Raw genomic sequence first — 21,934 nt, forward strand, 5'->3', positions numbered from 1 at the left:
TTTAATGCAAAACAACAGCAATCACATATCAGACATTTGCAATTTACAGATCGAACACAATCTGTTTGACTAATAATTCACACACAGTCATCTCATCCACACTCAACAAAATGCACTCAAAAAAACAAAAACTTTGCCAAGAAACAGCTTCCCACTCCTCAGTGTTACTTGGAAGATATCCTTTGAGCTGATAAAACATCAGCTTGCAAGCATCAGCAAAGCGCAGCGGCATAGCTGAGTATCATTAGTTGGTGCTGCTTTACTGCCTTTTGGCCTGGACGGTTTTCCATCATTGAAGCAAAAATGAATTTTGATGTATTGAGATATAATAAGAGCCGTCGCCTACTGTTTGCATCTGTGTTTTAGCAAACAAGGCCTATTCATAAAAGATCTAAGAAGGCTTGCACAATGGCTTGCAGGATCTGTGCTTCATTTACTGTATGCGGGTTGGTTGTGAATCACAAAGCCCATATTTGAACATGGAAAAATAAATATTAACTTTCGTGCTAAACAGTTTCTGTTAAGATGATTTCGGATTATTGTAATATTCCATGCAGAAATGGCTTTTTGTCCAAGTTGTTAAAACATTAAACACGGAGCTGCGCTCAAGTAGCAAAGCTTGAAAGGTAAGATCATTTTTTGCTTTTCAAAGAAAGTTACTGAAGAAACTGGGTCAAGTTTGAGGCAGGTATTTTTTTTATTTCACTACTTGTCATTACTAACAAATCTAAGCAGTTTAAGCACAAACAGCATCCCCTTTTCTTTGGCTCTGGCTTATTTTAGCTACTCACCTGTCTCTGTGTCTGCTGTTGCAAAAGAAAAATGATCACTTTAACAGCAGATATTTGTCCTTTAACTACATTTTACATTAAAACAAAACATTTATCAAAATTACATCATGTACAGTAGTTTATACGAGTATTGAGCTAACTCTTATTTCTTTTTCTTCCAAGGAGCCAGGCTCTTGGGATTTCCATTTTTGGAGGAATTTTGTTGTTGTTGTTTGTTTGTTTACCTACTCCAGCTGATGAACCAGTGCTGTGTCTACACATAACAGACCACTTAGCAAAGAACCTATTTTAAATTGTATTTTTAGCCACTTTTGTGATAGCCTGTCAATTTGGTATCTCTCAGTATCTCAGTATGATGTGGAGTGTATCAGTATCAGTATTAGTATCTGAACGTTACATCCTTAGGAAACACACAACAGAAAAAATCCAACAGAGACCTGAGAGATGCCCCTGTCCCGGTCTGGGGAAGGATGGGTGTCAAAAGGCCATTCTTAAAGAAGGGACGCAGGAGGGAAAGGCTGAGGAAAGCCAAATCAAACAGGATCTGACCTGAACATCCGGTCTTATAAAGTGACGAGTGCACGGGTCAGAAAAGGGGTACAACAGTGAGTGTCTGCAGCCATCTGTAAGACACAGTGGAGGCTCTATCGTGGTTTGGGGTTGGATTTTAGATCTTTAAAAAGATCTAAAAGATCTTTAAAAACTTTAAAAAGATCTTTAAAAACTGATGGACAAATGAACGCAGAAAAGCACCATCAGAGTTTCATTCACCATGCAATACCATCTTGAAAATGTCTCATTGGAAATGGCCTAATTTTCCAGCTTGACAGTGATCAAACACACTCTTCTAATGCAGTAAAAATATATCAGGATACAATAAAGGTGGTCATACCAAATATTGACTTTCAAGCTCATTAGAATTGCACCAACTGTTTTTCTCCTTATATACCTGTACTTCCACGTATGTTATGCATCTATTTCCCATTTTGCTGGCAAAATATAAAAGAAGGAGGGATTGCTCAAGACTTTTGCAAAGTACTGTAATCTCTGAGTCACAATTGCAGCTTCACAGTGTTGTGCGGGTCACATGAATAGCTTATTAAATCCCACAACATTTAATAAATTTACCCACATAAATGCTTGTGCTGGCACACCCAGTCAGTTCAGGCACATTAATTTAAACAGCCATCCATTTTATTTTAACTGCTTATCCATCGCAGGGTCACAGGGAGTCTACTCCAGTATCCTGCTAATGCAAAGACCATTTAAACTTTAGAACCGTCATCTAACCTGACATGCACGGCGCTTGTAGCACAAAGCTAGAGCTTAGCTAACTTGTGGGACTAATTAAGTAAGGTCTATGGTAAATATGTGCATGTAGGATACTGAGCATTCAAAGAACTTCATTCATTTAGACAGCATTTTATTCTCGACTATCCCACACTGGGTGCAATATGGGGTCAATTCGGACTCAGTATCTTCCCCCATGTGGGCTGGAGGAGCAGAGGGTCAAACTACCGAACACGCGATTAGCGGACAATCTACTCTCCCTTCTGACACAGCCAGTTTCTTGGACTCTCGCATGTAGATAAGTGTTGGTTAATCAGTGAGATGAAGCTGAAATAAAAGAACTATCTCTACCACTACACTCCTACACCTTGTTGGCCACCCATCCCTCCATCCATCCATCCATCCATCCATCCTCTTAACTGCTTATCTAATTCAGTGTCACGGGCAGGCCTGGTGGGTGGGTGTTATGTTACAAAGAAGCAAAGAATAAACTTCTAAATGCTCAAACATGTATATTTCTACACTAGCATAACTAACAAAGAGCAAGTCTAGCAGATTTTATCTCAGAAAACGATCATTTATTCAACCCTGTTTATCCTGTTCAGTGAGCAGAGCTGTTGGATGACTGGCACTGGTAAAGCATAAGGGGAAAACCCTCCACAGTTTATGTCAAACTCCAGTCTGATCGTTTAAATCTCTGTCTGTGACGTTACCTCACAGGAAACCGAAAGGAAGAGAAAATAAGTCGACTGGGCAGACTATCGTTAGGACAACAGTTGAATTGTGTGCAGTTGCCGAAGCCTCATTAGAGTGTGTAGCTGGATAGCAGCCTGTCTTTGACTGAAATACAACTGAAAGGGTCACACCCAAACAGGAATGAAGTGCAGTGCACTGGGAGATGATGTAATGTCTCTCAAAGAAAGCATATTACTTCCTCCATGCCCCTGAGTAGCAGGTGTCAGGCAGTCACAGGGGAGGAGGCGGAGAATTGCAAGCACCACACTGGATAATTTTGTAAGTATTGATTATACGTCAACCTTCTCTCTTGTTCAGTCTATTCATCATGGATCGTATGTGCAGGAACAAATGTGTCAGCTTTCTTTCCCTTCTTTCTCCTACATGCAAACAAGTCCTTATCTCAGGGATTTAGCACATTATTAGTTGCCTTAAGGACATCTTGGATGCCGATCCCCTTCTTATACGCCATCTGTTGTGAACAGATAATTAAAGGAGGAGAATGGGAGGCTTTATTGTTGAAACTTTGCAACACTATGTGCAGGACTTCCACACTGTACTACTTCATGCAAAAAAAAAAAAAAAAAACACCTTAAAAATGACCCAAAAGATTGAATGTGCTTTAGCAGGAGCTCACAGTCGGGTATGAGATGGAACATTTACCCTGAATGCTGGTTAAATTTCACCCCAGAGGAAAAATGTGTTGCTGCACATATGCAACAGCATACATGTCTCCCCTCGTGCCTGCACAACATTCCTGTTGTCTTTATGCCATCCTGCAAGATCCAAATAAGTCGTGTTTCAACCACACGAGAGTAAAGCACATGCCGTCTCTCTCGGTTAAGGAAGCGTGTGCTGACATTTGGGAGCATATGGTAACTTCATTACACAAGATTTGGAGAAAGAACACCTCTCCTTAATATTTAACCTCCACTTGTTAGAATATTACTTTAAAAAAAGGGCAGGATGCACTCCATAACAGAAAAGCTGTTATTTATCATGAAGGCATGAGCCCTGCTGGGAAACAGTGTGATTGATAGGTGTACTATAAGGCCCAACAAGGTATCAAATTCCTGTCACTATGTCTACGTGCATGATGTGAATATCAGCTGGACTTTGTTGACCCGGTCACAAAGAGACAAAGACAAACCTGCTGTCAGGATGGGTGCACCTCGATCAGGTTACATGCCACTGAGAGTTTGTACTGCTCAGTGCAGGGCCAACAGCAGCAGCATCACATGTATCAATTCACCCAAGATATGACAGGTTGACTGGCCCACTTAAAGCCTTTCCAAATGCATATTTGTAGAAAAAAAGGAAGTATGAAAAAAGGAAGGTTTGAGGGGATTAAACCCAACTACTTTAGTGTCTTTCAGCCATTTATTCAACTGTTTAACACAGAATTCAGTCAAACAAATTTATAAAACAGGATTCCACTTATAAAGCCCTTTAGGTTGATTGGACATAACATATAAAGGCTGCCATCAGCAAATCTATTCTTACTTGCCAATAAACAGATGGCAGATAACGAATGAATACCTAGTCGATACAGACGTCCCAACCATAAACTGGAGCATCGAGTGTACTGCTGACAGTAGACTGCTGCCATTTGCTACATGATGCCCTTTTGCAGTGCATCTCCTCCACATTGTTTTGCTTGTTTTTCCAGCTCTGAAAGATCATCACTGCTCCTTGGCTGGCACAGAGTGAAACAATTAGAGGAGAGAGCAGTAAAAATGAAAGCCGATGAAGCCATTAATGCTTGGCAGGATGCCTTTAAAGGCCTCCTCTCTCAAGTCCTCCTCTAAGGTACTGAATATAAACTTGGATGACTTTGACTGGTCCTCTCCTTGTTCACAGAGGAGAAACGCGGCTATCTGAAACTGCAAAAGTACTCCCACGCTTCTGAAGTCTAAAGTACAAACTGAAGATTATTAATAGATATGAGATGACGCTTGTTCTCTTGTACCCACAATGACTGTAATACAGATTCTACTTCAAATACCTCAACGTATTTTTTTAATGGGTTATTTATGCGCTATTCATGACTTGGCCTATTTTGGGGTATCACAACTAAGTACTTTTTCTGGTATAGAGCAAAATGAGACTTTGAAGTATCACAGATATTTTTGTAAACAAATCTAGAATTTTTTTTAGGGCAAAGTCTTTGCACAGATGCTCGTGTTTAGACAAAACTTAAGACATAAGGAGTTTGGCTTAAATTGTTAAATGAGAAAGAAACTGCTATTCAGGTAATCTACAGGCACACCTCCCAAAAAACATACATAGCATTTTTCACTTTGCAGGAGCAGAATCATATATATATATATATATATATATATATATGCAATTACATTAAAACCACAAAACCAAGCACCTGGATGTTTGCACAGGTGGAGAATGTAATTTTATGGTGTCTTATGTCTGGGCAGAGGATGTGGCTCTGTGGCTAAAAGTAAAAAAACCCAAAAGAAATTAATTAACCAGCAAAGTCTAAGGCAATACTCAAACATTTCCGGTTTGCTATGAAATGCGTGAAGATTATAAATCTAATACTTTTAAGTTACCGCCTGCTCCAAACTTCTCCCACGCTGATGACAGAAGGATTCCTAGCCTTCCTTCCCACATACAGGTAAACATCACAGGTGTGCAACAGACTGTGAGCTTCTCTCAGACCACTGGGACACTCAGCCACCCACAAGCTAAAAAAAAACAACCTTAAAACTTTTTCTGCGTAAGTTTTTAAAGTATTGCAGAGAAACTGCCTCCCACATACATTGTTCTCCTCCGTGTTGTTGGGGATACACTCCAACATGTGTATAAGTGCAGCCCAGTAGTGAATTTTTCTTGGCAGAGGAAGAAGAGAAATGGTCCCAGTTTGATAGATGTTTCCTCCTCTGGTGAGTTATCAGATCTTTGGGACCCTTTCATTGTGCTTTGTTGTTGCCTCTTATCCCAGTTCAGACATCTGGTTTGGGTGAACTGATTCAAAAATTCCATCAGAAATGTGTCTTCCACTGACTATAGCGTGAAAAGAAATGGTGATAACACTTTTTATCCTCAACAGCAACTGAATGGGTAACACATACAGGTTTTCCCAGGTGCCTCACCGAGTACAGCCGTATTTGCACACGTGTTTAAGTGGTCTGGAGCAGCAAACAGCCACACAGTGAAAAAATATGCAAGTAGTAACTAAAAGTTATCAAGGAGTGCAAGCGAATCGCAAATGGCAGACATTATTAAACACTATAAATCCCTCTGGAATAGTACCCTATTATGTAGGAGCCACTATCCATTCAAAAACAAGCTCGCCTCTATACATTCACTAGTCATGGGGTAGGCATACTGTTGAAGTGACCTCTAGTAGGGATGCAGTGAAGGTTAAGCCAGGACCGGTGTGGCTAACTTTAGAATGAAACCTCGGGGTTATTATTACACATAAATAATAAGTAAGGTATTAATGCTTAGCATACAGCGAATTTAACTATAGCTGCACTTTATCGTGTTTTGCCCCCTGGAAGTTGAGTTTTCCTCCGCATGTTAGTTGCTGATCAGTAGAAGTTATGCACCAACGGTGCGTCACAGCTTGGCCACTTAAAGGAAGGCTGTACATCTCTGAGTATTACTGCAACGATGTCGCCATGCTTTGACTTACCACTTCAACCACCTTTAAAATCCCCAAGTATGACTTGAGGTACTCCATGTCGCAAACTATCCCCCAAAAAACGTTCCGCGAATGGACGGGCTCGGTGGTGGGCTGGTAGGGACTGCTGGCCCCGGAGATCATGGAAGTGTTGGAGGCCTCGCCGTCAAAGCCCTCCGTCTCTTCGGTGGTCCTCATGATTTCTGGAGAAGCTGAACTCTTTTTTTTAAGAGAGAGAGAGACAAATGGAAACCGACGCTGCCAGTCCTCCTGGATCTACCTCACTGCGCGGCTTATGTGACAGAGAGCACACTTTGTTCCACGCAAGCTGGGAGCAGATGGGGAAAACAAACCGGACAGTCCACTTCTCGTAGCCACCCCGAGGTGAAACCGCAACGGTAGTTGCTCTTTAACATCGCGTGCAGGACTGGTATAGGATCAGTGCAGCCACCCCCTCCACCTCCAGGCGGGTCCTCCCGGTTCCAGTGTTGCGCCTCTCCAAAACAGCCGCACTTAGAACTATGTTAGGCGGGTCACTTGTTCGAGTCCTTGTGCCACTCACTTTAACACGGACGACTCCGGTTAGTTCGGCAGATCGGGAGGAAATGCCTGCCGTGCTGTGAGACCGAAAAACATTCACCCATTGTGGCCCAGAAGAAGCGAGAGAGATCCGCGCTGTCTCCTGTTGTAAACTTAATTATGCAGCCTCCACGGCAGCAGCAGCAGCGCGCAGTACGGCTGCGTACGGACGCCGCTGTCCCTCGCTGTGGATGGAAAGCAGGCTTGTCTCCGCCCTCCTGAAAACTGCACATTCTTCAGAGTAGGCTCTGCGCCCGATTTAAGTGCTCCCAAACAGCCTGCAAAACGAATCCAGCCGGAACCACGCCGACAGTACCGAGCTCTTCTCACACACTCACATTCGTCGGTGTGACCGTGCAGCATTTGAACACCAGCCAGGCCTGGTGACACGATTTCTATTTTCCCAAGGGGATTACAGTGTATGGCTGCTTGTCTTTATATGGAGTTTAAAACCCACTGAATATCACCATCATGATCCACATAGCTTTTTTTCCTCTTACGTTTTATATGTGAAAATGTCTAATACAAAATACAGACATATTTCAAATGACACGTTGCCAATTCTCTGCGTATAAAGCGGGTTGGTTTCACCGAGTTTTTAAAGAAGTCAGTGCAGGTTAGAAATCGTACTATATATGTAAAGTTAGTCTAACTTCAACAAATGAAAGGGTAGGCCTAATTTTCTTTCAGGGGCATAAGCTGTGCTCCCCCCCGCCGTACTTTACTGCTCTCTCGTGGCGCTAAGCAGCATTAAAGGTTACCTAGGTAATTGCAGAGGTCCAAAGATGCTGGAAATAACCTCTGGAATAAAACGTAAAAAAAAAAAACCGACACTCTATGGATGTGACTGGTGAGAGACATTGGATTACAACTACAGTATAAATGTGTTGTAACCCTGAACATGGTGAGAAGTTATCACAATGTTTCAGAGATAAATGAAGCACTTAAAAAAATGAGTGAAATAAAATCTAAAATATTGATTTATTTTTGTCCCCTTATTGTCGAGGATCAAGAAAGCAATTTTTCCAATGCCAAAATAAATAAATAAATAAAAATAGAAAAAAAAAATCACATTCTTATAATATAGGGTTAGGATTAGGGGTATGTAGACCTCACAGATTGATGTGTGTGACTTAAAGTTGTAACAGTTGCTTTCTCATCACACACAACTCTAATCAAATGTTGTACAAACACACACACACACACACACACACACACACACACACACACACACACACACACACGCCAACAAAAGTTTGGATTCTTGGTTTTATTGAAGCCAGGGGTCTGATAAACATTTTCCTTATCTTTGTCGGCATAATAAGCTAGAATCCGCATGGCAGCTTGAAGGCTACAGAATTTGTGTTACAGACATACAATCAAGCTTCTGAATTATCCCAGGGCACAAAAGTGCAGCCAGCCATGTGCTTACAATGTTTTGATATCCTGAATACAAAAGGACTGGAAGCAGAAGCTCATAGTCTCGTATAGATGTAGACTGTCGATAGTGGTCGAAGGCAATTCAGTTAGGATGAGAAGAGGAAGTTGCTTTCCACTGAATTTGTGTACCAGAAGAAAACAAAAATCCATCTTGGGAGCAAAAAGTAATCCAAGTCCAACTTTCAAGCACAAGCAGCAAGATAGCACTTCATTCCACTCAGCTAAATGCCAAATTTAACAAGTGTGGCCATATTGTTGACAAATTACAGTTCAAACTTCTTTTAAACATAAGTGTGATATGACGAATCTCTGTATTCTGAAACAAAATGACAAATCATGACCAAAAATGCCAAATGTGCAAACAAATGGGGGTTTATCTGCTGTAGTTTATCTACAGTGAAAGCTGTACTGGCAGCAGTTGTTAGAGGATTTGTATTAGTTACAATATTGCCAGCAGAAATGTGTTATTCCATAGTTAACCACAAGGGGCCCATTTAACAACTTCAGCAGCAAAATGGCATTTTCTCTGTGCATGTTAACATCTTGTTTCATTCCTAAATGAGGCAAGGCAAAAAGAAAAAGATGCACTGCGCATCTGCAGCTGTAGCAACAGTGTCCAAAGAAAAGTGCTTATTCCAAAATGCGGCCGTGCTGCTCCTGGCTGTCCCGAAATTGTGCTTCATCCACGTCGGCAACGGGCCCTCGAGTGTACGTTTCCCCCCAACCAGTCACAAAAACAAAGCAAAGTAAAAACAATAAGAGCTTCATTTTGTTCAAAGTAAACCCAGAACTGCTGTGTTGAATCACTGTGACAATGCACGAAGCAGACGGTACACTGCTATTCCCTTACAGAGTGAATGTTTGAACAAAAAAAAACCTGCTGACAGTGTGTTCAAAGTCAGTTTCAACAGCCAAAACACAATTATGGTACGCCCCCCTTCTGTCTGCTGAAACTCCAGACATGGCTTAATAGAGAAAGACATTTCTACCATTTTACAGGGTGTTACATAAAAAAAAAAAGTTATAGGCCAGTCTGAGGTTTGGAATGCAAGGGCTCTATGCAAGAGTTGGACAAAAGAAACAAACAAAAAAAGGCCGCTGGTTAATCTTATGGATGACTACAAATGCAGATAATATGCATCTTTGGTTCTGTTCCAATTCACTCCAGTTTTCATTTTTCTTTTTTTGGCTATTTGTAGCAAATAGCTGCTCTCCTATCACTTGCCATTCATTCTGCAAAAGTTACTGAAATACACCATCCATGGGATTAAGTAGGGCCTTGTATAGAGATTTAAGAATGAAAATGTACATTTCATTTTGATTATGGTATCATGAAACCATAAATATTATACAGACAATTTGATATGGTACAGTATAATTTTTGAGAGAAAAAAAAAAGAAGCATAGAAATGACACAAGACATTTAAGCAACCCTTTAAGGACACACAAATTAATTAGGAGCTTTCCCGTGAAGGCAGGGTGCCTGTTGTGATAAACTGTTAGCTGTACATTGAAGGCAAAGGTTGTCATTTTAAATGGGCACTAAAAAGGGCCGGAAAAAACAAAAGACCTGATCTGAAAAACAAAACAAAACAAAAACCCCGAACCAAAACAACAACAGGTTTTCTACAGGGATGAGTTTCTACAGCTACTTCACGTAGAAACTGGGAATGTTTAAACTGACATGCAAAACACAGCGAGAGCAAAACATGTGAGACCAGAGGACGACAGTGGTGTCTAACACTGAATGTTAGAAAATCTCATTTTGTTCAAACCACAGCAGATAATTTTGTGTGTGTGCCTGTGTGCTTTGGCTGCAAATGAGTGGTTTCAACCACAGTAAGTCTGGGGGACCCAAAGGTTCCATCGTGTGGTTCCTTCTCAGTATCGGCAGCCTTACAGTTTTTATGAAGGCATTCAATCTATAAACATTATGAACTAGGCCACAGAAATCGTATTTCTGAAGAATAGAAGTGACCACAGGCTTGTTGTACATTTAAAAAAAAAAAAAAAAAGTAAAACAAAATAAATTATTTGGATGACGAGAAATTGATAAAAACCTTTGAACCGATGGTGCTACAAGTGCGTTTCCTCCTGCGCAGACAAGCACCTCTACTATGACACAAACAGCTAACTGTGCGAGGCACTTAGGAGTTATAGTAGGAAAGATGCTGCCCCATCCCCTCCCCCAAATATACACACCTGTAGCTAAAGAAGCAATTCTGCTGCGACCTCTAACTTCTTGTCAAATCCCAACCATTTTATTCAAAGAAGCTATCTTAAGAATTTGGACAAAAAAGCGCTTTATACAAAATCAAGTTAACCTGAATAATTTTTTGTATTCATATTTACAGAATCCTTCGAGATGACTAGGGCGACTGATATGCTATCCGCTAACTGAACATGTCATATTAGTGTCATGGTGTCAGTGGCATTTTTACATGTTACGATGAGCCTTTTCTTTAAACCGATAAATGGTGCACAACATGAAATAAAAAGGAGGTGGTTTGTATAAATACATCAGTATCATATCCAACATTTTTTTGTAAATATTACATATGCTTGCAAGTATTTGAATTTATTAATGAATATATTTAAATACTTTTCCAAATGCAACCAAATTCCTTCAGTATGACAAGCGAAACCAGAGGAACCAGTATATTGCCACTCTTAAACCTATGAGTAGAGTGTATGAGCCCAGAATCTGGGGGGCCTTCAGCCCAGCAGGTCAGGCTGACTGCCAGGGAGTGTGCACACATTTCCCTAAACTTACAAAATAACATTTACAGTGGAAGAGAGGATAGAAAAAGCCAAGCCTTCAGCACTTATTTCATTAACACCTCCATTTATGTTCTCTTTCTCTTCTCATCTCCACTCCCTCTCCAACCTTCTGATAGCCTTTGAATCTCATTCAGTGAAACCACTGTGTGCTGACTGATACAGGCGTTAGGAATTTGGTCAATTTTTTTTGTTTTGTTTTTTTATGCTCACATGTACATATATTTTTCCAGAGTATTAAGTGGACGATGCAGCTGTTTTTGTTGCCTTCACGCTTCGTTCTCTGTCTGCGGTGGTATGTTGTTAGCTGAAACCATGGAGTCTTGCTTGCGAGTCATCCGGTCCAACTCAGCCTGGACATCAGTCAAACCCGGCTTCTGCCCTTGGAAAAAAAGACAGGAGACAAAGCCCAAAAGTAATCTCCTGTAGCTTCTGCGCCTGCCCATAAAAACAGCTTTCTATGGCAAGCAGATGGATGGATGGATGGATGGATGGGGTTTGAATAGTGATGCGTTCCCATGCTGGAGGTTGGTGGCTTGCTGCCACAGTTAACACGCACACATGCAAAACTAATCATCAGACAAAAGGAACATGCATTATCCTGTTGCAGAGATGTTAACACTGCTCAGCGCTGGAACAAAGAGTACATGTTAGTGTTCTCAGGCAGAGATGAGTTATGCAATCATTTCTCTCATGTTTCACAGGGTACAATCAAGCTATCGCACAGCCAATATTTGACTTTGTTACATTTAATATAACAAAGAAAAAAATGTTACTTAAGTTAAAAAAAAAAAAAAAAGATTAATTAATAGAGCTCAAAAGCGGCAGGGCAAGGTATGGTGTGAGTGAGATGCAGTTATGATGGGTGGGATGATAAATACAGGCCTGCCACAAGTTTCCTCAGCTGTCAGAAGTTCAGTCTGAGAGGACAACTTTTTTTCTCCTGCTTTAACCTTCTCACTCAGGCTGTAGAGATAAATCTCCAGACAGCAAAATGGTCCACAGTCTCTAACAAGTGTTTGTAATTTAGAGTGCACGCACTCTGTAACACACAGCATCCTATAATCCTTACTGCTTTGGTAAGAGATCAACTGCTAACCTATGAGAGAGAAGGGGTTAAATAATTGGCAACTTCTGTTTTTCACTGAGATTAGAGGTGAAAGCACTGGAATTAGAGGTTGTACCTGTTTTCTTGGCAGAGCCTTGCACTCCAGCTCCCACTGCTCCAGCTCCTGGGCTCCCAGGGGCTCCAGTCTTTTTACTCAACAGACTGTTGAAGAAGTTAGCCAGCACTCCCTCATTGGCAGCTCCCGCTGTGGGAGAAATGAGAGAGGGGGTGGTGGTGGGGGGTGGCAAGGGAACTTGTTTATAAATATACACATATAATCCACTTTGTTTTCCCCCCCAAAATAAGTCTTTCTTGTGTAATTGAAGAAAAAAGCTCCTCACTGCCCATCACTGAGTGGTGTTTGGCACCAATATGGGAACTATTTATCTTTCTTTTCAAACAAAATATTCTACAATATTTTATTTTGAAAGAGTTATGTTCCTACAAACCAAGAAAAAAAACTATTAAATATAGTTAATAGACTGATATTAAAAAATTTGAATACACTAAACCCTGACTGTATATATAATAATGACAAATTTGTGACCTGCACAGTTCCACCATTGTGGGAATTCTTGTAGTGTTACCTCTAGAGGGCAGTACTTCACAACTTGCTCAATGTTCATACAGCAAAAACATAAGTGAAAATCTGTTCTTTTTCTTTGATTTCAAATAATATGGATGACAAAAGAGAATCTTTAATACCCTTTCTATCTCAAAAGTGAGTCCACATAACAAAACATCAGAAATTAGGGTGTACTGGAATGTAAAGTGTGATTCTCATTAATTGACATTTGAAATTGTATTCCTTTCAAACATACGTTTCATGTTAGGGTCAGGCTTCTTGACAGAGGCCATTGGTGAGCCACTGGTTACGGCTGTCGGTCCGGCACGGCCTGCGGGCCGTGGAGACCCTGAGGCTGTCCGTCCTGGAGACTCCTAAAACACAAGAACCAGAATAAAAGCGTGGCCACAAACAAAAGCAGCTCACGTTTTTTTATCCAGAGAAAAAAAAAATACGAATTAAATTTCACATTTGAGGAACCTTAAGACACTTACAGTTGCTCCTCTTGTTGGTGTGGCTGGCTGCTTTGCTAATAAAGACTAAAAAAGAAAAGAAAAGCTTGAGTTAGATGCAATTACTGTTATATTACTAGTATAACAACAGGTTTTCCCTATCCTTTATTTTCAGGTAACATATTTTGATACAACTTCTTTCATTCTGAAAATATGACAAATAAATAAAGGGGGCATTTAGTGCAGTAGAAGGAACTTAAAGCACTGTGCAATACTAACCTGCAACTTCAGTTACGTTTTTATTAAATTGTCTTCCTGGTTTATTTTTTTTCACAAAATAGGAAGTGAGGGTAATGTTTCATATCATGTGACAGTTTCAGATCAGCACGGCTGCACAGTATAAAACACTGTTTAACAGTGAAAGCAGCAGATCACCACAAATATGTTAGAAAGGACTGATCCTTTTTTTTTTTTTTACCAGTGAAAGATGTTTGACCTGATTTTGAGATCCTGCTTATATCAAGCTCACTGGCTGGTGACAGAAATCATGATAAATGGGGAGAAGGCCACATCTACCTGCTGCTTCATCAGGAAAACCTGCTCATCCTCTGCATTTATCTCTTTGTCATGAACCAGCTGTTAAGAAGAGCAAAGGAAACAAGAATGCCATTAAAAACGAGAAGAACAGAGCAAAAAGCTCTGGAATACTTCTGCATTTTTGTAACTTTTATGTTTGGTCAATATTTGCATTTTTATACCTTTCGTACTGGAGGCTTTGTGATAAAATCTTCAAATGGATCTTCTGGTCTGACTGTTGTGAAGTTTTCGTGCAAAATACCAATTTTCTTCTCGTTATCCCATCCGGATGGACTAAAAGAGAAGGAAAAGATTTTTAAATTGTTGTTCAAAAAGATCTGAAGACAGATGCCAGCACAAACTGCTTGCCAACAATATGACAAACAGGTTTTAATATTTGGGACAAGGTTGACTAGTTTTACTTACATGAACACTGCATCCTTCTCCACCACTAAGGCAGGTGTGACGAACTGAAAGTCATACAGTTTATGTACTATATATTTGTAAAGCAGATCCAGGTTCTTCTCCTCTTTGACTGAGGTATAGATCAGACCTGCTCCATCTGTTCAGTTAAGTTAAGGCAGCAGTTGTTGCGTTACTGTCATATATGGTAAATGTATGATATTAAGCCACATACAGAAATTCAAGGTATGGCAGAGCTCAATAGTAAAAAAATAAATTAATTAAATTTAAAAAAGACATGCATTAAAAACAAGGATACAATGTAAGCAAAATCGCCTGATGTGGGACTGGATGAAGTCGAAGTGCTCGTCTCTGTAGTCGTGCTCCTTCTCTAGTACGCTGACTGCATCACACTTAAGAATTGAAGCAAAAATTATTGATATAAGGAAAGAAATAGAAGATTTTAGTGGCAGACAATTAAAACTAAATAACACACTGGTTTTTAAAGTTAGTCAACCATTTGGCCAGCCGTCTAATCTGCGATAACAGATATCTGAGGGACAGATAACTGAACAGAGTAGAGTGGTACACTCCTGTGAATGTAGGCGAACTTCTTGTTTCATAACCTTTTCTCTGAGAGTTGGAGATGTTGTGGGTTGGAGAAGAAAAGACATCTTGAATCTTTTGAAATATCTTTGAGATATCGAACAGACATTTTATCCAGATTTAGTAGTTCTTCCTCTGACAAGAGCTATTCAGAGGCCCCAATGATAAATTTTTTTATTAATATATAAAAAAAAAAGGCACATTCCCCATGTTCCAGCCACAGCTAGCATGTGAAGCTCTGCTGATGGCTACCTTGTGCTTTTCAGCACCCATCTTTGCCTAGAGGATTAACAGGCAAGTATAATGGTAACTTTTTATTAGTACATACTGCCTCACAAAGCACAGCATAAAAGTAAGAACACAGATAAATGCATCAGTGGGGATGGTCTCCACATGGGATTTTAGGCCAAATATGCTCACTAGTGTGGGAATTCAATCACATAGAACAGCTGGAAGAACAGATATCAGGGTGTTAAAGAAGGTTTCCTTTGCCTGTTTATGGCAGACGACTCAGTCCTAAATAGAAGGAGCTATTAATCTCCTGGCTGTGATACAAAAAGCCAGTTTAGAAAATCTGTAGATCACGAACACAGGTGGCTACAAACAAAAATCATGGCAGCAGCCAAGGACAGGATGCTTCTGGCATTATCTAGAGATTGTCCAAAATAGCTTAACCTAAAACAGGTATCCTTAGACTTTTCTGAGGACACAGTTAAATTATCAGCATGTTAAGAAGCTCCTGAATGAAATGCATCCATGCCCTCAACAGAAATCAAAGCCTCGCTGGGGAAATAGATTGTACGGTAGTTTAACTCCCAAAACTGAAACTGTAGAGGCACAGACACGCAACAAGTAGCTTTTTAGATGACCAGCAGCTGTTCCTTCTTGTGTAGTAAAAGAAACAACAATGTTGTAATACATTACCAAGATTAATTATCATTAAGATTCCAAGTTTTGGCTCTGTTACATCTCAGAAACAAGTACTTCTAAAAAGCTTTTTATAGCAACATTTGTAAACGGCTTCAAATGTGACATTCTGGTAGGTTTAAGAGGTTTTTACCTTTGTGCAAACTATTAGCACTGGAATGCCCAGGTTGTACGTGAGTGTGTTTTCCCCTAGTGGTAACACAACGTCCTCGTCCTCTCCTGCTGTTGGGGCTCGTCTCTGTGGGGAGGATGGGGTGGCATCCTCTGGTTCTGTGTACTCTTGGAAGGCTTTTATCACTAGAAGACAAAATAAAGGGGAAAAAAGGGTAAATTGAGTGTATTAGTGAACGCAAAGCTCCAGATCTATAGAAATAAAGAAAATGAGTTCAGTATTCAGTGTCTCGACCCACTGTTTTTATTTTTTCCTTTCCATTCTCCTCGCCTGGCATCTAGCACTTCAGCACTGACAAAAAAAAAGCCCTAAAATATAAACAACACTAAGGTGACAAATGTGGTCTGACCTCAGGGACTCTGTAGCACTGACAGCATTTTATAGGTGCACATTATCTTTGCTTGTAACTTTGGAAAGAGCAATGAGCCACTTGCAGCTTCTTCAGCACTATAAACTTTGTTTTATAGCACAGTTTTAATTGTTGTGCAAGGCCTCAAACTGTGTTCCTCAGATTAGATCATAGAGTCAACACAAATAAAGCTTCTTAGTGGTATATCAGGATAAGACTATGTCTGCCTAGTGACAGTCTAAATTTAAATGTTCACACAAGTAGTCACTGCTGTGTATACATTGTGTAGCATCACAGAAAGAAAATTACAATGTTACGTTTCCAGTTAAATAACATGCCTCGTTCAAAGACATCCTTTATTTTCCTGTTGTGCTGATCCCAGCTGTCCAGACATTTACAAAGCTGCAGTGTGAAGGGTGGGGTGGGGGTTTACGCAGGAAGCCATGGCCTATTTCCTCAAAAGCTAAAGCCAGATTGACTTGGTGTTTAGAGTCAAGCCCTTTACTTTCAGGCAAAGAATTTTATACAGGGGATGAGAACTGGTCTGAAAAGCTACGAGAACCCTTCTTAAGATGCACAACTGCACAAATCCAGTACGTATGCACAAAAAAAATCATAGGCCAAATGGGACTACCAAAGGATCCAAACATTCCAAAATGTAGTAAATTTATTGAAAAAGACCTGATCACACACTTGGTCAAAGCAATGATGAATGCGGTTCACATTATGCTTGAAGAAGAAGACTTTGAAAAGATAGATTCAAGCCTCAAACCCCTAATGCTTTCATATATAAAGACAATGTTTTTTTAAGTCTGAGTTTTAAAGGCATAGATAAGATAAGACAAAATAAAAGACAGCAATACTAAACATTTTGATTTTATCAGAACACAGGAAAGACAAAAAAAGACTGAATTAAGGCAGCTTCAAGTTTTATGACAACCATGCATGCAACACCCGAGATAATGTGAGCCGCGTCTCAACTTTCCTTTGTTTGCAACGCGCACACACACACACGCACACACACACACACAAAAACCCTTAAAAGTTATTTGGTACAACTGATTAAGGCTGAGAATATTCTAAGTAAATGGAAAGAAAAAATATATTACTTTGGGCAGCATGTACAGAAACATGAAATTTTGCAGTGATTTCAAAACAGCAACATTTAATGCTGAAAGGAGAGATGATTGGTGGACTGTCACTTTAAAATAAAAACATTAAAGAGACAGACTTTGCCCCACTAAGACCTACTTATCTGTTCCACAAACAAGGGTGAGGTCAAAATGCATCAGCGGTCTTCATTAAGGACTATTCAAATACTTTGTGTGTACTACATTTTAAGTAGTGCAAAAGCACCAGTCAGCATATATTCTTTCTAAAATCAAGGGTATACACTTGATGTCAGTAAAAGCCCAACTTCAGCTAAAAATAAAGTAGTCTTATGGCCAGACTAATTTCACCCAATAACATTTGGTCTTGGATGCTATTGTTAAGTCAAACTAAACTTCTACAAGGTTCAAGGTTCTTTATTCAAGGTTCTTTATTTGTCACATGCATAGTTATACAAGTATAACACACAGTGAAATGCTCTTCAACTGTTTATTAGATACAAAAACTGCCTCAAAACATAATTACTGCAACTGCAGATAAACAAGCCTATTACTAACAGAAGTCATGGACGCAAATAGTTTTCCATTCAACGAGCGGTAGAGAAGCAGTAGGTTTATCCTGTTATTTGGTTTGAGATGATTCCAGCAGCCAGCCTACTTTATTTACAGCAGAACAGAGCACGAGTCAGAACGTCCAGCCCACTGAATTTTGAGTTACGTCCCTTCCTGTCCCTGACGCTGCTATAAGAGGGGAGGAAACCATGATGCAAGATGACTGCAAGACTCCCTGGACAAAAGCCACTCACACACTTCCAGTCTGTCGGTCTGACTCTCACTCAAACACTCATGGTCACACGTTTAAAATCTGACTAGTCCTCACCATCTGCTATTTACATTATCGTTTACATGCCAGAAGATCCTTTATTTCGGTGAGAGGCCTTGGCTAAATTGGACAGGGATCAAAAAAAATTAAATGTTAAGAGAAGTCTGACAAACAGAAGTCAGTCACCCAAAACAGACCAAATAATAAACACAACACCACCAACAACAGTAGTCACAAAACAGCAATCCACACAGAGTATGAGGTCTACGTTCCAGGTAGGAAAGCTTTCTGCTACATTATATCAGCCAATTGTAATTTTATTCCAATACAACTACTCAAAGCAAAAGCAAACTTAACATGTGGGCTAACTGAAAGTCATTAAACCAATTATTAGTGGACAAAATAACAGAAAGCAATTCAGTGCGCTTTAGTCATCAGTTATTGAGCAGCTTCTCTTTTCTTTTTCACACGTTTTTCTGCAGACAAGGCTACTTGTGTTGTCATGTTACACAGTGAGAATCTCTCTGAACCTGTGCTGTCAAACTCATCTAGCATATCAGAATCAGAATACGTTATTAATCCCGAAGGAACCAGTTTTACATCTCTGTCCAATCTCTTTTGGCACTTTTAAGAGCAAAAGCAGCAGACAATGTTTGGGAGCTGACAAGAACATTGAGCAAACCCTGGAGGCTGAAATAAACTTATCTGAATACCAACAATCTTTTCAAATACAAAAGAAGCGTTCATAAGCATGAGATGCCCCAATTCTAAAATTAACAGGAGAACAACATCTGAGTGCATCACAGTCATTGATCTGCAGAACTTGCCTCCAGCAAGAGCACACAGCTGAGGATCATGGGCCTCTCTGATGATGACCTGGAATCCACCTCAGCAAAGTGTAATAACATACAGCGCTTGCCTTTGATGCTATACAGCAACCAATCAGCAAGGAGTCCAGCAGTTATTATGTAACACTCCCATTGCATCCACCAAGGGATGCTTTAGGCACATTTGTTTTTTTCCTTTACGTTTTCGCCTTAAAGAGTCAGTTCAAGTCAGATTTTTGCATTTTGATATATGAAGGAAAATGACCAGATTATAACAAATCGCCATTTCAATAAGTGGATCTGCTTCAACAAAACAGAGATCTATTTGGAGATATGCTAGTTATTGATATTTTAACAATCTGAATGTGTCTTTTGAAATGCTCAACCATGACCGATGCCAGCTACTTGACCAAAATGTACACATTTCTAACGCTGAGGTTTCAGGGGATGTTAGCTTTTCACTCTATAAGCTACGTGCATGAATGCAGGTATGAATGTAAAGCTAGATCAACAAGAGTGTGTGTGTGTGTGTGTGTGTGGGGGGGGGGGGGGGGGGGGGGGGGGTGTTCTAAATACAAGCCTTGCATTTATTATTGCTGTATATGCATTTATTATTGGTGTATATGTAACTTACTCTTCTGCTCCATTTCTCTCATGTTCTCAGGAGGAATCTTGAGCTTGTCCACATGGTCGCGCAGGACACTGGCCCACTTCTGCAGCGACTCCATAATGGTCCAAGGTCGTGACATATCCACAACAAACACAGCTAGACAGTCAGGTAGCGACTGAGCAGTAACAGCAAACTTAAGAAGGCCTTTGTGGTATAGGTCCCCATCCAGGATCCACACATTACAGCGTGTAAGGTCTGCAAGAAGAAAGTAAAATGCTAGTTAAACACAAGCACTAATAATAATCAGTTTTAAGGTGGAATTATTTTATAAAGGTTCCTGCAGATTAATGACAGAGACCACATTCAAGGTTCATCAGTGAATCTCACCATCCCTGTCCTCATCGTGGACACTTAAGTACAGATACTCCAGTCCCCTCCCCTTCTTGTTGTGCTCAGCTCCTTGAAGTTTGGCCATGAGTGTCGTCTTTCCTGAACCATCCTCACCTGCAAAATATTTTATTCATAATACAGATAAATAGATTATATTCGTGTTATTTTTAAACAACAAATTATATGACCTTTCAAGAAGGATGTCTAGACTTTCCACAATGTACACTCTCTCACACAAGCCTGCCTGATGAGAAGCAGCATTTCTCACATTTTCAGAGGGCCTGTTTGAATAAATATGACCCCACCCAAGAAGAATACCCTATATTCTTCTGTTTATTATGTCTCTTTAGTTCAAACCTCAGCCCGGGGTGGGGGTTAAGCAGCTCAAAGTGCAATTCAGAAACGTGCAATCATTAGATTTTGCAGCTGCTTTGCCCTCTTCTACCTCTCAGGGTTGACCAGGACAAATAAACTGCAGAAACTTCAATTTTCACACATGTAACCAATACTCACCAAATATCAGGATATTTTTTCCCGAAGGCAATTTTGAACTCGATCTAGTTGAAACTTCACTCAGTATTGAGGACCTACAGATAAGAAAAAGACAGGTAGATTTTAATATACAAGTCACACTGACTGTGATCAGACTGACAGCAGCTCCTCATCTCAGAGCAGTCAAACGTGGTGTCAAAAATGTTAACCGGTAACTAGTTGGACACACCTTAACTTCATTGATTACGATCACTTTTTGACTCTTTGAGCCGGTCCAGTGATGACTCCAAGACAGCACAGAAGCAGGAAATGATAATTCGTTTCCATTGACCGGTACGACAGAATTAAGTAGCTCAATCCTGAATCCATGAATTTACCGACGAGCAACTGTTATCTAAAGACGCTATCATGTTTTTTTTTTGGTTTTTTTTTGCATTTCTCTTTAAGTTAACGGGTTTCTAACGTTTACGTTACTATTAGCTTACTGTATCCTGCATCAAGACGCTAACTAGTATTTAGCTCTTATCTTGACATAAACTATCAAGGTACTAGTTATTTGAATGGCGCCCTGGAAAGTGTCTAACGTTCACTGTATTAGTAAAACTCATCTGCTAGGTAACTACAAGGCAGTGTTAGCTTAACATCAGGAGGAGCAGCAGCAAACCTGCTAGCTGATGTTAGCTGATCTGCTAACAGACTGACCGCTCAGCTTCAGTTAGTGCTAACGTTGGTGCTAGCCGGGCCGGTGTTTGATAGGGAAAAACCGGCAGTGACAAAGCAGAACCATGGCGGCTGTGCTGTTCTGAGAAGGCCCTGCGGAAGCATGAAGTCGTTAAAAGAGTAGCAGCACTTGCCAAAGAGTTTGCCCTTCTTCCTCTTCGTTGTTGTTGTCTCCTGTCCCAGCTGCGCCCGGGAGCTGTTTCTCCAAAACGGGAGCCATCTTCTCTTTCTACAACCACAAAGGCAAGGCCCTGCTGCTTGGCCACCAGTAGCACCGCCTTCATCCGAGTGGCCAAGGGTGTGTTACATTCTTCGTCTGCCGCGGCCCGCCGGAACCCCGTGTTTCTCCTCTGCTATTTCACTTATTGTAATGTGCTTTTATTAATTTATTTAATATTTATTATTGATGAGGACCGCCTTTATTGAATAAACTAAAACTTTTATTGATATATATGAGTGTAAAAAAGTTTGCACAGATCAGACTGTTTTTATGGCACTTACATGGGGTCAAAATATCTAGTTGTCCTTCTGGCCACGTTCCAGTAAGTGA

At 40.3% G+C, this 21,934-nt stretch overlaps 2 protein-coding genes across 3 annotated transcripts in view; both read right to left on the reverse strand.

The window, feature by feature from the left end:
* Positions 1-7,924, reverse strand: part of cmtm4 (CKLF-like MARVEL transmembrane domain containing 4) — a 20,437-nt gene extending 12,513 nt beyond the window's left edge. Inside the window, exon 1 of the mRNA XM_084936232.1 lies at positions 6,472-7,924. Coding sequence (XP_084792358.1) covers positions 6,472-6,657 — 186 coding nt within the window. The 5' untranslated portion in view covers positions 6,658-7,924. The remainder of the gene's footprint in view (positions 1-6,471) is intronic.
* A 365-nt stretch (positions 7,925-8,289) lies between these two features.
* Positions 8,290-21,703, reverse strand: dync1li2 (dynein, cytoplasmic 1, light intermediate chain 2). 2 transcript variants are annotated; one of them, XM_084936221.1, is made up of 13 exons: positions 21,519-21,703; positions 20,686-20,759; positions 20,170-20,286; positions 19,807-20,037; positions 16,026-16,189; positions 14,679-14,772; positions 14,384-14,519; positions 14,140-14,251; positions 13,958-14,017; positions 13,424-13,468; positions 13,186-13,303; positions 12,441-12,569; positions 8,290-11,633 (listed from the first exon to the last, which is right to left on the reverse strand). In XM_084936221.1, the coding sequence occupies exons 1-13, from the start codon at positions 21,602-21,604 to the stop codon at positions 11,617-11,619; spliced, it is 1,383 nt and encodes a 460-aa protein (XP_084792347.1). In that variant the 5' UTR covers positions 21,605-21,703; the 3' UTR covers positions 8,290-11,616. The 2 variants fall into 2 exon arrangements, with proteins under 2 accessions (XP_084792347.1, XP_084792339.1); XM_084936213.1 differs by having other exon boundaries at positions 8,290-11,638.
* Positions 21,704-21,934: the final 231 nt, after the last annotated feature.

The sequence above is a fragment of the Perissodus microlepis genome, chromosome 1 (assembly GCF_051167445.1).
Source record: "Perissodus microlepis isolate ML-2025 ecotype Zambia chromosome 1, ASM5116744v1, whole genome shotgun sequence".
In the NCBI taxonomy this organism is placed as follows: Eukaryota; Metazoa; Chordata; class Actinopteri; order Cichliformes; family Cichlidae; genus Perissodus; species Perissodus microlepis.